Source organism: Oratosquilla oratoria, chromosome 38 (assembly GCF_046742065.1).
Source record: "Oratosquilla oratoria isolate Oo_2021 chromosome 38, ASM4674206v1, whole genome shotgun sequence".
NCBI lineage: Eukaryota > Metazoa > Arthropoda > Malacostraca > Stomatopoda > Squillidae > Oratosquilla > Oratosquilla oratoria.
The window spans coordinates 7381936-7395469 of record NC_134814.1 but is presented as its reverse complement, the minus strand read 5'-3'; the positions used below and the strand labels follow the sequence as shown (position 1 = coordinate 7395469).

At 42.1% G+C, this 13534-nt stretch overlaps 1 protein-coding gene across 1 annotated transcript in view; it reads right to left on the bottom strand.

Moving 5' to 3' along the window:
* Positions 1 to 13534, bottom strand: part of LOC143019956 (uncharacterized) — a 301496-nt gene that overhangs the window by 80582 nt on the left and 207380 nt on the right. The window contains exon 2 of the mRNA XM_076175991.1: positions 8477 to 8705. Within this exon, the coding sequence (XP_076032106.1) occupies positions 8477 to 8705 (229 nt within the window). The remainder of the gene's footprint in view (positions 1 to 8476; positions 8706 to 13534) is intronic.

Below are 13534 nucleotides of genomic sequence, written 5' to 3'. Positions count from 1 at the left end.
ATAGGAGGCATGTGGTAATAAAGAATCATGGGGTAACGCTTTACTGAACACTGCAATTGAAAACAAAATGACTCAATCGGTACAAGACGCGACTCGAATGGGACACTCCAAAACGATTGGATTTCCTATTTATCAAAGAATCAAACATTCCTGGGTCTTCAAAGTATCTCTTTCCTATATATAGACAGACAGATAGGTGATTAAACAAATAAATAGATAATCAAATGAACAAATGAATAAATAAATTTATAAATACACAAATAGATACATACATATACCAAATAATTAGATAAGCAAATGAACAAATGAATAAATAATGAATAAATAAATGTATAAATACACAAATAGATAAACAATTAAATAAATAAGTAAATTAAATAGAAGACGACATAGCACTTGAAGATATTGGAAAATGCGGGAATATAGCCGAAGAACAAATTGTACAGGTAATAGACACTCAATTTTGGGTCGACGAACTTCTTGGATTTGATGAAATTCTTTGGGAAAAAAAACAGACTGTGAGGAATTCGTGGGTACTATTGAAGCCGAGAGGAAATGAAATATTTCTATATTTCTATAAATCAGGTGTGAACAATCATGCACCGAGGATTGATTTAAGACTATTTTAATAAGAACTGTGGGATAGCTTAAAAAGTCATGGGTGTGGTATAGGAAAAAAAATCAAAGGAAAGAGCTAATAAAACAAAGAATACAAACAAGATATGAATTACTATGCAAGAAGAGGGAGATGGAAAAGAATTTTGAAGAGTATCATCTATAAATGCAAATATTAACCAAAACTGTTTTACAGGTTTAACAACAGCAAGATGAGGCACAAGGAAAGGTGTGCAAATATGGTAGTAAGTACTGTTATATAACAAATTGCTAATAACAGAAGTAATTCCGTCAGGCCCGGCTGTCGCGAGCTTTGAACTCGGGTCCCTCAGAGCATGAATCCCGAACGTTACCACTCCGCCACTCAGATCTGAGTCGTGGTAACGCTCGGGAGTGACGCTCTGAGGGACCCGAGTTCAAAGCTCGCGACAGCCGGGCCTGATTGTCTGGTAGTGAAGGTTGAAGCATTTGAGGAGGCAATTACTCAAGCCGAGATAAGGAACAAGTTTGCAATCTGTTTTCTGAGAAGGAAGTCTTCAAACTTTTGGAACCACTTGATGTGTAAAGAAGCCTTAGAGATCGATGAGACCTTCAAGAATGCTGGGAGCAATTGGTAGGCAAGATCCTTGGTTTAATTTGCAGTCATTAGAAGAGGGAGCAGTGCCCCAGGATGGGAAGAGAGCAAACGTGGCTCCAATTGATAAAGGAGTAAGGAAATACCACTAGAATACAGACCAATACTTCTGATCAGCACGACAGTGATATTGTGTGAGAGAATTGGGAAAGACCTCGGAGAAGAAAATTTTATTCTCACACTCGCTTTGTCTTTAGATCTAGAAGATCGTATGGGCTAGGTAGACTGTGTATACCTAGATCTAGAAAAGACCTTTGACATAGTACTTCTAATCGATTTATACGAAGAGTCTTGGGAGTATGTATATTATTTGTTTATTTGTTTTGTTATCATTTGTCTGTTTGTTTATTATTATTTACTTGATTCTCATTTATTATTAGTTACTTGTGAATTCAACATTATTTATTATTTACCTGTTTGTTTATTATTTAACTATACCTATACATTTATTTAATTTATTATCATTTACTTTATTATAGTTTTTATTCGTTTATTTATCTATCATTATTATATATTTTTTTCGCATCCGACCTTAATATGGACCAAAAGGTCTCCTGTCGGCATGCTCCGCCTTTGTAATCCTTTGTAATAAGCGATACCCTGTCAACAAACATATCCATAAAGTTGTGGGAAAACATACAGACTAATGGAGAACATATAAATAGTTTTCCACTACATGGATGAAGAGATGATAAGCATTACTCATAGACTGCCTCATCCGCCCTAGACAGGAGTATGCGGAAGTGGCATGGTCTCCATACAACACGGGAGATACGAAAAAGTCGAGGAAAATACAAAGGACAACAACCAAAATGGTTTCCTTCTTTGCAGACAAATCATACGAAGAGAATCCTGAAGCCATAAGCGTGCATTCGTTAAAGAAATCAAGAAAGAAGGACTTAATTGCGGTTTTCAGATCTCTGAAGAGGGTGGACAAAATTGACAGGAAGTTCTGTCGTTGGAATGAGAAGTCGTCGTGAGGTCATGAGAGAATTTTTTTTTTTAAAGAATGTAAAGACATACAATTCCATATACTGATATGTAAATTTCGTTTATAGTTTAAATTATAATACTACCTTTGCTGGAACCATACATGAATTTTAAACTCTGTATGATAAACGATAAATAAGAAACATTACCCCACTTAGTTCCTGTCCTGTATACTACAATAGGTAAATTTGCGCACACAAAAACACAAAGATTAATAGTGTAACGATTAGTATTGAAGACTCCTAAACCTGTAGCCCAGAGTTCGTACCTAGTTCAGGATCTAAAAGCTTTAATTTACAAGCTGTTACTGTACCATTCGGCAATGGAATGGGTGTGTGTATGTTTAAGGTTCCAGCATTACCCACAGACTGGACTATGTGAACTCTGACCTCTCATCTTCGTGGGTAATAACTGTCGCTCACAAGTCTAGCACGTGATCAAAGAACATGGTGAACCACGTACACGCACACAGACACACACACACACGCACACACACACGCACACAAAAGGACTGCCTGGACATGACAGGGCTGATAAGAGCTTTAGTTTGCTGTTTCTGGCGCGGACTCCTCTCTTCTATTAGTTCCTTCTCTTCTACCCAACTGTCGTTTTCTCCTCTTTTTACTTCCTGAATCTCCGTTTTCTCTATCTCCCCACTGTATTTCCTCTTTGATATACCAATCTCCTTTATCTCTATCCACATCTCTTTAATCTTTGGGTTTTTTACTTTTATTTTCTCTTGCTTCACCTTTCTGTTCCCATATGGTGATCTTCTTCTTCGCTTCAAAGATTTCTTGGTCCTTTCCTTTAGACCGCCATTCGTCTTCCATTTCATAATCCTTTTCTACTTATTCTTCCATCACCTTGCTCTCTCCTTCTACAATTCCTCCTCCATGTCCTCTCCACATCGTCCCTAATTATCTTCAGGACCCTTCCCAGCGTATGGAGGTATTGATTGTATAGGCTTGGTGTGGTCAACCATTTAAGGATTTATGCAACATCCCCACGGATCCGGGTTATGCAACATTCTGTCATAATTAACGAAACAAAAATGATCATTTGTATCTTCTATTCTTCCCTTCAGGGATGGAATGGGTGGGAATGATTTTATGCCTTTTTCTTTTTGGCTACCCCCCTTGTAAAGGGGAAAAAGCCTTGGTATATGTATATATGTATGTATTCTTCCCTTCGGTGCTATGACGTCTCAGCCGACGGAAGCGCTGGTTATCGGAGACGCTACACAATTTTGAACTTTCGTAGTCTTGTCTTATCTCTTTATTATGATTTCGTCTTTCGTCTCTTTCATTTTTAGTTATATTTTCACTTGCTAATGATTCTTGCCAAAGGCATTTTCCTTGACTGAATGTGTTCCTATGTTGATAGTCTTTTAAATGGTATCGTTGCTGAAGATGTTTAGTGTATCTTCACTTGCTAATTATTCTTGCCAAAGACATTTTCTCAGGCTGAATTTGTTCCTATGTTGACAGTCTTTGAAATGGTATCGTTGCTGAAGATGTTTAGTATTCAGTTATCGTAATGAATTGGTAATGATGGTGAAAATAACAAAATGTAAAAATGTATATCAACGAAGAAATAAGGCGGAAACTTCTTTGGAAAGCGAGGGCCATCTTCGTGTAGTTACACTAGTATATTCCAGGACTTCCGCAATTGAAGAGGCAAATAAAATTATTACTCTCATCATTTCATAATATCTGTTAGTATGATGACTTCTGTCTTATGTGCAATCATCCTAATTTTTTCCCATAAGAAAAGGAAAATGTCACAAACATCAGGAGTCTCCGAAGCAGAGTGGGGCAAAAAACAGTTACGCAAAACCCCAAAGGTATTACGAGTATACTGATTACCAATGGATTTTAGTTATATAAGTTTCATCTTTATGTTCACCTTCTTTGCAAATATCGTTCTCATTTTCTACATTCCTTTGATTTACCTTGTTCTCTCCATTATCGTTCTCCTGACTTTATTTTTTCAATCCAAATAATTTTCTAATTCTTGTCTTCATAGTGCGCTGGTTACGCAATCAGACGGCTGAGGGTCTACCATCTTAATTGCCCTGGGTTCGAGTTTCATCTTTCTTTCCGGTTTCCAGCAGTGACTACCATTGGCCCCAACAGTCCAAGTGCATCATACGGCAAAGGTGACGGCTTCGGCCTCAGATACGCGATTCTTGGCGCGCTCTCCTCACCTTCTTCATCACAATTACATCTTTCTTCCTTCTCTACCTTCCACTTTCCCTTCTTGTTTCCCTCATTGATTTCCCTTTTTTTCCTTCCCTTTCTCCTCCTCACTATCCTCCTCTTCTTCCTTCTCCCTCTCCTCTTCCTCTTCCTTCTCTTCATATTCTTTTTTTTCTTAATCTCTTCCTCTACCTCTCATTTTTGTCTACTAATCATTCTCCTCTTCATCCTTATCTTCCTCCTCTTCTTCCTCCTCATCCTCATCTTCCTTTTCTTCCTCCTCTTTCCTCTCCACCTTCCCCCTCTTTTCTTACTCCTCCCTCTCCTCCTCTTCCTCTTCCCTCTTTTCTCACTCCTCTTCTCTCTTCACCTTTTCTTCTTCCTCTTCTTTTCCTGCTCCTGCTCCTTCTTCTCCCCCTTTTTCCTCCTCCTCCATTTCCCCTTTTTCCTCTTCCTCCTTCCTTTCCCCCCTTCCCCCTACTCCTCCTCCTACACCTCCTCCTATTTATCCTTTTCTACCCCTTTCCCTCTCCCCCTTCTTCTATTTCTTGTCTTTTTCCCCTTCACCTCCACACTTCTTCTCCCCTTTTTCCTCTTCCCCCTACTCCTCCTTCTATTTCTCCTCTTCCACCCCTTCCTCTCTCCCCTCTTTATATTTCTTGTCTTTTTTCCCCCCTTCACCTCCTTCGTTGACACAGCAACTCATAACAGACTCGGAATGTCGGTTCGTTTAATGAAAATGTCCATCCGTGTTATATGATGGTTGCGGTGGTGTGCTGGTGGTGGTAGTGGTGGTAGTGTGGTATCCTTGCGGTGGCTTCTGTGGTTGTGATGTCATGACGAAGGTGGTAGGACTCTTGTGTGGTGACCCCGCAAATGTATTCTCGTACTGTTATCATCACTTTAGTTTCGTGATGAGTGTGTTGGTCTGTAGTGATGTTCTTGTACGGAACCTTAAACGGTGCTCCGGTGTGTGTGGATAGTAGAGATTGATAAATGTAAAGTTGAGTTTGATGTGTCTTTACGTTATGTTTGTCAAGTCAAAGCAAATGGTACAGTCGCCTCCGTTGTACCACAGTAACTGATAGCTTCTAGGGAGGTATGGGAGACTCATTTTTAGCTCATTAATTTACGACGGAAATGAAGTTCTTTATGACCGATAAAGGGTTCGGTTTCGTAAACGTTCTACGTTTGGGACTACGCTTCAGACTTCCGTCTTACGAAACCCGACATTTACTGAAATGTTTAAGGGAAGTCTTTGGCGCCGTACGTGAATAGACGCTTCACGACCAGGTCTGAGAACCCCTTGCATATTTTACCCTGCAGAGGTCAGCAGTGGATTAGAGAGACGGAAGTAAGGGGGAAAAGGATCCATGCCGAAGAGTCTCAGAAGGCAGACAGAAGGTAAGTCATATGTCACTTTATTTCCTGTCTGGAGGAAAGGGGACGGGGGGAGCAAGGTCAGATGTGGAAGAGAATGAATTACGGACAGGTAAAGGGTGTGAAATGAGGCGAGACATGAAGGGGTCAGAGGGGGGAAAGATGAGAGGGAGAGGAAAATTTGGAAGTAATATGATCGACCACCATTTAGTTGAAGGCGTCACGGTTTCCTTCGAAAAGTGATCCGCCAATCGAGTTCCATTGATGATGGGAGGAGATCTGGCTGTCCATTTACGTAACAATTTTGTCCCTTGACTGCATACATGCATACATACATACATGCGCACACACACACACACACACACACACACACACACACACACACACACACACACACACACACACACACACACACACACACACACACACACACACACACACGCACGCACATACACATACATAGGCTACATACATACATACATACATACACATATACGAGTACATACATACATATACACATGCATAAATGCATACATACACACACAGACACACATAGGTACATCCGTACAAACATACAAAACATACATTTATAGTATCATGTTCTCACCATATCCCAGTTTCCACACATGCATAAATGCATACATACATACACACACACGTAGGGACATACGTACAAACATACAAAACATACATATATCGTATCATGTTCTTGCCATATCCCAGTTTCAACCTCACTCGATTCATTCCTTTGTATCGTCGTTTCCACTTCCTCCTTTCTTGACCTTTCACTCTCCAGCTCTTTAACCTCGCCCTGTCAACCGTTACCCACCCCTAACGTGAAGTTGTTTCAATTTCTGCGCCTTCTTGATGCCTTGGAGGGGAAATGTAGGCGTGAACAGGTGCCAAATTACAAGAGCGTCTCGAAAATAAAGTTGCTTTCTCTCACAACACCTCAACTTCAAGGCTCTACAAAGATTGTTTATAGACAATACTAACACGGGTTAGAGCGTCGCTATTTGCGGCGGAGGTCGAGGTGACGGCAGTTCGAGATCTACCGCCAGCGAGTTGGACCAAGGGCATGGATCGTTCAATTCCACGCTACAAAGTCCTCTGTAAGGGGGCACCGTGCTAACCTCCTGATGGGGGGTAGGGCGGGTTTCGCGATGTTTAATCGAATCCTCATCACTATTAGTATCCATAATCTTATTAACGGTAACCATAAATTTGAATGTTCTCTTAATGTTAACCTATGGTCTCATTGGTACGAAATTGATGTTGTGTTATTCAGAAAACATCAGAATGTTGTTGAAAATATCTACTATGTAATGCACCTTATCTAATACTTCTGTGCATCTTTCATTTTCGACAGTTGTCGGCACCCTATCGTATAATTTCTTTAACAATGTATTCTTTCACGTTTGTCTCTATTTCCTTGGCTTTCTTTCCCTGTCTGAAATTGCCACCTCTAGGAGTGTTTTTGTCTAGATAAAGAAACTATGATCATTCTCCTAGGACAGCATGTGACTATACTTTCTTCGAAAGCACTAGAAACATCAAAAGCATCGAAAGCACGAAGTATCTTGTAAAGTTAGCAAATATATTTAATCGAATCCCTCTATAGATGCTACCGTTTGTGAGAAATTCGCTAGTAGACAGCTGCATCCACAGTAACCTTAGGGCCTCTGAGCGGTAGGTTCGAGTCCTACACGCGACGGTCATAAAAATCATATGCTATCGTTTGGTAAAGCTCTTTTTTTAAAGTTCAATCGTAGCAGCACGTATATATCCTCGAGTTGGTAAAATATCATTCTTTAATCTGTTAACCTATTGGTTAGAGAGGAAGTTCCCCCGATATGAATATCATCGAAAACAAGATTTATCATTCACTGCCTACAAAACACTTTAGATAATATATCTACTTAGAACAATTTCTTTCTTGAAATTGCAAAGGTGTGTGAATATCATCGTCTTTCTTGTCAGAGTATAGACAGTACTTGACATAACACGACCCTTCACATAACTAATGTCATACTTGCCACTATCTTCCTATCATTTCTAGTTCAGCTTCCAAGCTAACATCACTATCAGTACTATCGTCGTCGTTAATAGGTTCATGAATTCCATTACTGTCACCGTCACTGTCAACTTCGGTATCACAAATACCTCAGAGGCATCCACACACCTGTTGACATATGTGTTCAACATGCAGTGTTACCACCCTCCCTACCAACCACGTTCTCCTTCTTCTCCCTCCCAATCTCCTTCTCCTCAAACTCGCTCCAAAGAACGTGAGAATTTCATTTATTGCATTTCTTTGTTGCAGAGGCGTAGGGGGGTAGAGACAGTCTCGAAAGTGTCATCATGAAGAATATGAATTATGTGTTCTGATATGATACTCCAATTCTCTTGCTACCATCCCATGTGAGAGAGGAGAAACAAAATATTAAGTCGACATGACGTCATACCTTCGCACTGTTCCGGGAACCTCAAGTGGAGAGGTACATGGAGACTTTCTAAGAAACAATGATAACGACTAAAAGGGAAAACACGCTCCAATAACACAAACGAGAATAAAAATTTACAAAATAGGATGAAAGTACTGAAAAGTGGAGGCAAACGACTTATCTGTGGCGCAAAGATATACGAAATATACACTCACCTCTTCTGCGTAAAGTCGTCACTTTGCCAAAGAATCTAAGCTGCGATGTACTGTTGGGCATGACTGTCACTTCGAAATCATTGTCCTCCTCTTCCTCGTCCTCTTCTTCCTCTTCATCCTCCTCCTCATCCTCGTCGCCTGTAGGCGTTGGATGGAGTTCAGCCTCCAATCTGACTGCCTCCTCATAAAGCTTGCGAGCTTCTTCATATTCCTCTTGTGTGACGTTAGCCTGAAAGGAAACAACTACATTGATCAGTCGATGCATATTTGTGAATGGTGATAACTGGGGTGCAGGATAAAGAAATAATGACTTATAGATATTGAATGTGGGGTTCTATTATTCAAATTTGTGCGTGTGTGCGTGCGTGCGTGTGTGTGTGTGTGTGTGTTTACGGGACGAGAGCTATGCTCGAAGTGCCCCGCTTTTGTATCTTTCCGCATCCAGTTTGTTCTTAAAGTCATGTATAGTTGTAGCACTCACTGTTTCCTTATTCAGTTTGTTCCAGATATCTATCACTCTGTGTGGGAAGCTATTCTTTTTTCAGATCTCTTCTGTAACTGTCCTTCTTAAGTTTCTTCTCGTGTCCTCTTGTTTTTCTTGTGTGTGTGTGTGTGTGTGTGTGTGTGTGTGTGTGTGTGTGTGTGTGTGTGTGTGTGTGTGTGTGTGTGTGTGTGTGTGTGTGTGTGTGTGTGTGTGTGTGTGTGGATATGTGTGTGTGTGTGTGTGTGTGTTTGTGTGTGTGTGTGTGTGTGTGTGTGTGTGTGTGTGTGTGTGTGTGTGTGTGTGTGTGTGTGTGTGTGTGTGTGTGTGTGTGTGTGTGTGTTTGTTTTGTTGGGATTGGGGATGGCAGAGGGAGTTTTCCAAAATAAGAATTAGGTGTTTGACACAAGATCAGAATCTTACAAGAGCAAATCATTGTAGATAAATCATTTCATGACGTATCATTAAACAGGAATCTTCTAATGGTAAGGCATGTTTACAACAGAGAAGGGAGAACAAATAAATGAAGAAGCAAAGGAAAGAGAAGAAGAAAAAATAAGAAAAAAATACGAAGAAAAAAAATGAGGAGAAGGAGCAGGAGGAGAAGGAGGAGGAGAGGAGAAGGAGAAGAAGCAGGAGAAGAAGGATGAGGAGGAGAAGAAGGATGAGGAGGAGAAGGAAGAGAAGAAGACGGATAAGAAGAAGACGAATGAGAAGAAGGCGGATAAGAAGAAGACGGATAAGAAAAAGAAGAAGACGGATAAGAAGAAGACGGATAAGAAGAAGATGGATAAGAAGAAGACGGATAAGAAGAAGACGAATGAGAAGAAGGATGAGGAGGAGGAAGAAGAAGAAGGATGAGGAGAAGAAGAGGAGAAGAAGAAGAAGAAGAAGAAGAAGAAGAAGAAGAAGACGAAGACGAAGACGAAGAAGAAGAAGAAGAAGAAGAAGAAGAAGAAGAAGAAGAAGAAGAAGAAGAAGAAGAAGAAGAAGAAGAAGAAGAAGAAGAAGAAGAAGAAGATCTTTTGACGTATTTGAAAACAACCCCTTCAACATACGTACGTCAACCTGCCCTAGAAAGGCTCTGGCCCCAAAATTCTTTTTCGTAAATAATAAGCCTCAGTAGAGCAAGTTACTGTACATTCCTGCTGGACGCAATATCGACAGCGGAAGAGAACTGTTTGTTTCACTTTACTGTCTTGCTTCCAGGTCCTCTGAGTCGGCACGTGGTGGCGTTGTTGGGGGGATAGGAAGGGTATAGGTGTGGGGGGGGGGAAATGTACAATTGATGGGAGACAAAAGTGGGATGTGGAGAGGGGGGGAAGGGGGGGGGGAGTTTGAGAAGGTGAGAGACCGGGAGAGAGGGAAGGCAAATCGAGACGGAGGGGTGGGGAGGGTGGAGAAATGGGGAAGAGGAGGAGGAGGAGGGTGGAGAAGAAGGAAGAGGAGCTGGGTTGAAGAGGGGAAGAGGGGAAAAGGGGGAAGTCTTGGGGGTAACGGATTAAGTTGGGATGGAGGCTCTCGTGGTTGAGAAGAAGGGTCGAGAGGGTGAGAGTAGATGTTAACTACCGCGGCCCAGAGCCCTCGAGGGAAAAGTGTTGATCAGGATGTGGAGTCGCAAATAATTTCTTCTTCTTTTTTTTTTACCCTGGCCCGTCGCTACGTGGCATCACGTTGGCCGTGGAGCGTCCCCTTGCACCGTGACTGGCAGGCTGGACGTCGAAGCCACGTCTCACTAGTAGAAGTTCCTGAGGTACTTTGAACAGACACGCCTCTACTTACGAACATTCGACTTACGAACTTTCAGACATACGAACGAAACCTCAAACCTACTTTACCAGCTTCAAGGGTAAGAAATCCAGCATTAGAATATTAAAGTACAATTTAATTTTGTTTTATGTATCACTTGTAATGTCTTTTAGGGTAAAAAAAAACATGTATTGACTTTATATCATACTCATGCATATAGATTTGAGTACCTTTAGAATTATGTTGAGTAACTACTTGCAAACATTTCGAGTTACGAACGAATGTTTGGAATGTAACTAGTTCGTAAGTTGAAGAATGTTCGTATTACCTCATAGGCCTTTGCAACAAAGTTTCAACATGTTAAAATAAAGATGTCACAATCTTTTCTCTACCTGATACAGCCTCGGTGCACGGAAAATTGATTCACAATTCGTTGAAGTATTCTCTTTATTAATCGTGAAATAAAACAAGATTTAGTAGAGCTCGTGTTTCTTCTGATCAATGACCCGATAACAATAATCTTGCAATTATTAATATTGATAATAACTCAGTTGCCAACCAGTAATTTTCCCTCCCTTTTCTTCCTTCCCTTTTCTCCCGTCTCCTTTTTCTGTTTCTTTCCTTTATTCTAACAGTCAATGTTTTCATGCTACTGACGCAAGCACACACGCACACACACACACACACACGCACACACACACACACACACACACACACACACACACACACACACACACACACACACACACACACGTACACAAACACACACACTCGCACGCCACACGCAGACGATATCAAAGCGACGCCCCGAGGATGTCTAAGTTTTATTGAAGTCTTGGTCTCTTGGTAGAGCCCTGAAGGAAGAGAAAGAGATGGCTCAGCACAGGTCGAAGGGGATCGTGTTGGTGGTCTGCTTGCGTCGTCTGGCAAGCGGAGGCGACAAGACTCTCCGATCTGGACCTCCGGAGAGCTCCGAGTTTCTTGTCGCCTTCAGCAACGCTTTCCAGAAGAGCAGCCAGTCAGACCCAATCTGGCGCAGATGGACAGCACCTGTCATGGAGTTGTTCGACGTGAGTTTTCTCTTTTGTTGCTGGGGAAGAATCTTAGACTGGAGTGAGTTGTGAAGGCCAAAACGTATCTGGAAAAATCTGGTTTTGTGGTTTTGACTGTCAAGGAAAGTTCTTCTTATTACTCAAATTTTCTTTTCGAAGACGGTAGCTGCGTTCCTTACACAAAGGATCCCTGATACAAAAACGTTCCATATTATGGTAATGACTGTGAACGTTGAGAGTCTCTATAGAGGTAATCTTTTCTGTTTGGGAAGACTGCGTCAATCAAGGCTGTTGCTGGACTTCTATCTATCACATGTAAAGGCAATGTGTCTTTCAGATCTGTAGCAAGATTTGGGGCCAAACCTAATTGGGCGCGAATGGGGGCGGTGATGAAGCAGGTAATGATCTGTATTCATTCCAATCTAACAGTCTTTGTAGCCTGGAATTAAATGAACCATGCCCTTGGTCCAACTCGCTGGCGGCAGGACTCGAGCTGCCGTCACCTCGACCTCCACCGCAAGTAGCGACGCTCTAAACCGTTTGGCCAGCGAGGATCCTCGGCAGGTTTTGATGCTGGTAATTATAGTACCTCGACGATCTTCTAAAGTTCTTCAAGTTCTTCCAATGGTACATTTATCATCTTGGAAGTGTTCTTTGGCTGTGGCTGTCCCTTAGTGATGACGGTTATTTTTTATGCTAAGATAAACTTTACCTTCGCTATCATCCTCACCAGATCTACAGTAATGTACTTACACTGTGTATTCACTGTTTGTTAAACTTTTTCTCACTTTTTCGTTGAAGACGATTTGCTTCTCATCTGACCGGGAACTTTGATGCTTCTGCTTCTAATGACGACGACGAAGACGGTAATGATGGTAGTTATGATGATGATGACAATAATGATGATAATAATGGGGATGACAATGATGGTGATGATAGTGCTAATGATAGTGATGGTGATGGCGGTGATGATGATTATGATGGTAGTGGTTATGATTATAAAGATGATGATGATGATGATAATGATGATGGTGATGATGGTGGTGATGGTGGTGATGATGATGATGATGATGATGATGATGATGATGATGATGATGATAGTGATGGTGATGATGATGACAGTATCTAGATAGATAGAGAGCGGGAGCAAGGAGGTAGAAAGAGAGAGAAAGGGGGAAAGGAGAAGGTTGTGAGAGAGGAAGGGATGAGGGGTGGAAGGTAGTGAGGGAAGGAGGAAAGGAGGGCGGGAGGGAGGGAGGGAGGGGGAAGGCAAGGAGGCCGGGAGGGAAGGAAGGAAGGAGGGCGGGAGGGAGGGAAATGGGGCGGGGGGAGGGAGGGAGGGAGGGAAAGAGGGTGGGAGTGAGGGAGGGAGAGAAGGAGGGCAGGAGGGAGGGAGGGGGGAGGGAAGGGGGGCGGGGGGAGGGAGGGAGGGAGGGAAACAGGGTGGGAGTGAGGGAGGGAGAAAAGGAGGGAAGGAGGGCGGGAGGGCAAGAGAGAGAAAAGGAGGGCTGGAGGGAGAAAAGGAGGGAGGGAGGAAAAGAGGGAGGGAGGGAGGGAGGGAGGGAGGGAGAGAAGGAAGGAAGGAGGGAAGAAGGTAAGGAGGAAAGAAGGAAGAGTGGTAGAAGACTAGGATGCTTTTATCGATCTCAAGTTGCATTCCGCCTTCGTCAGATCAATATCGCGTCTTGCGTAGCAGCTCCCCTCAACCATTCCTAACCACTCCTTAACCGCTCTAGCTAATGACCATCCCTCTCAACCCTATCCAACTCTTCTAAC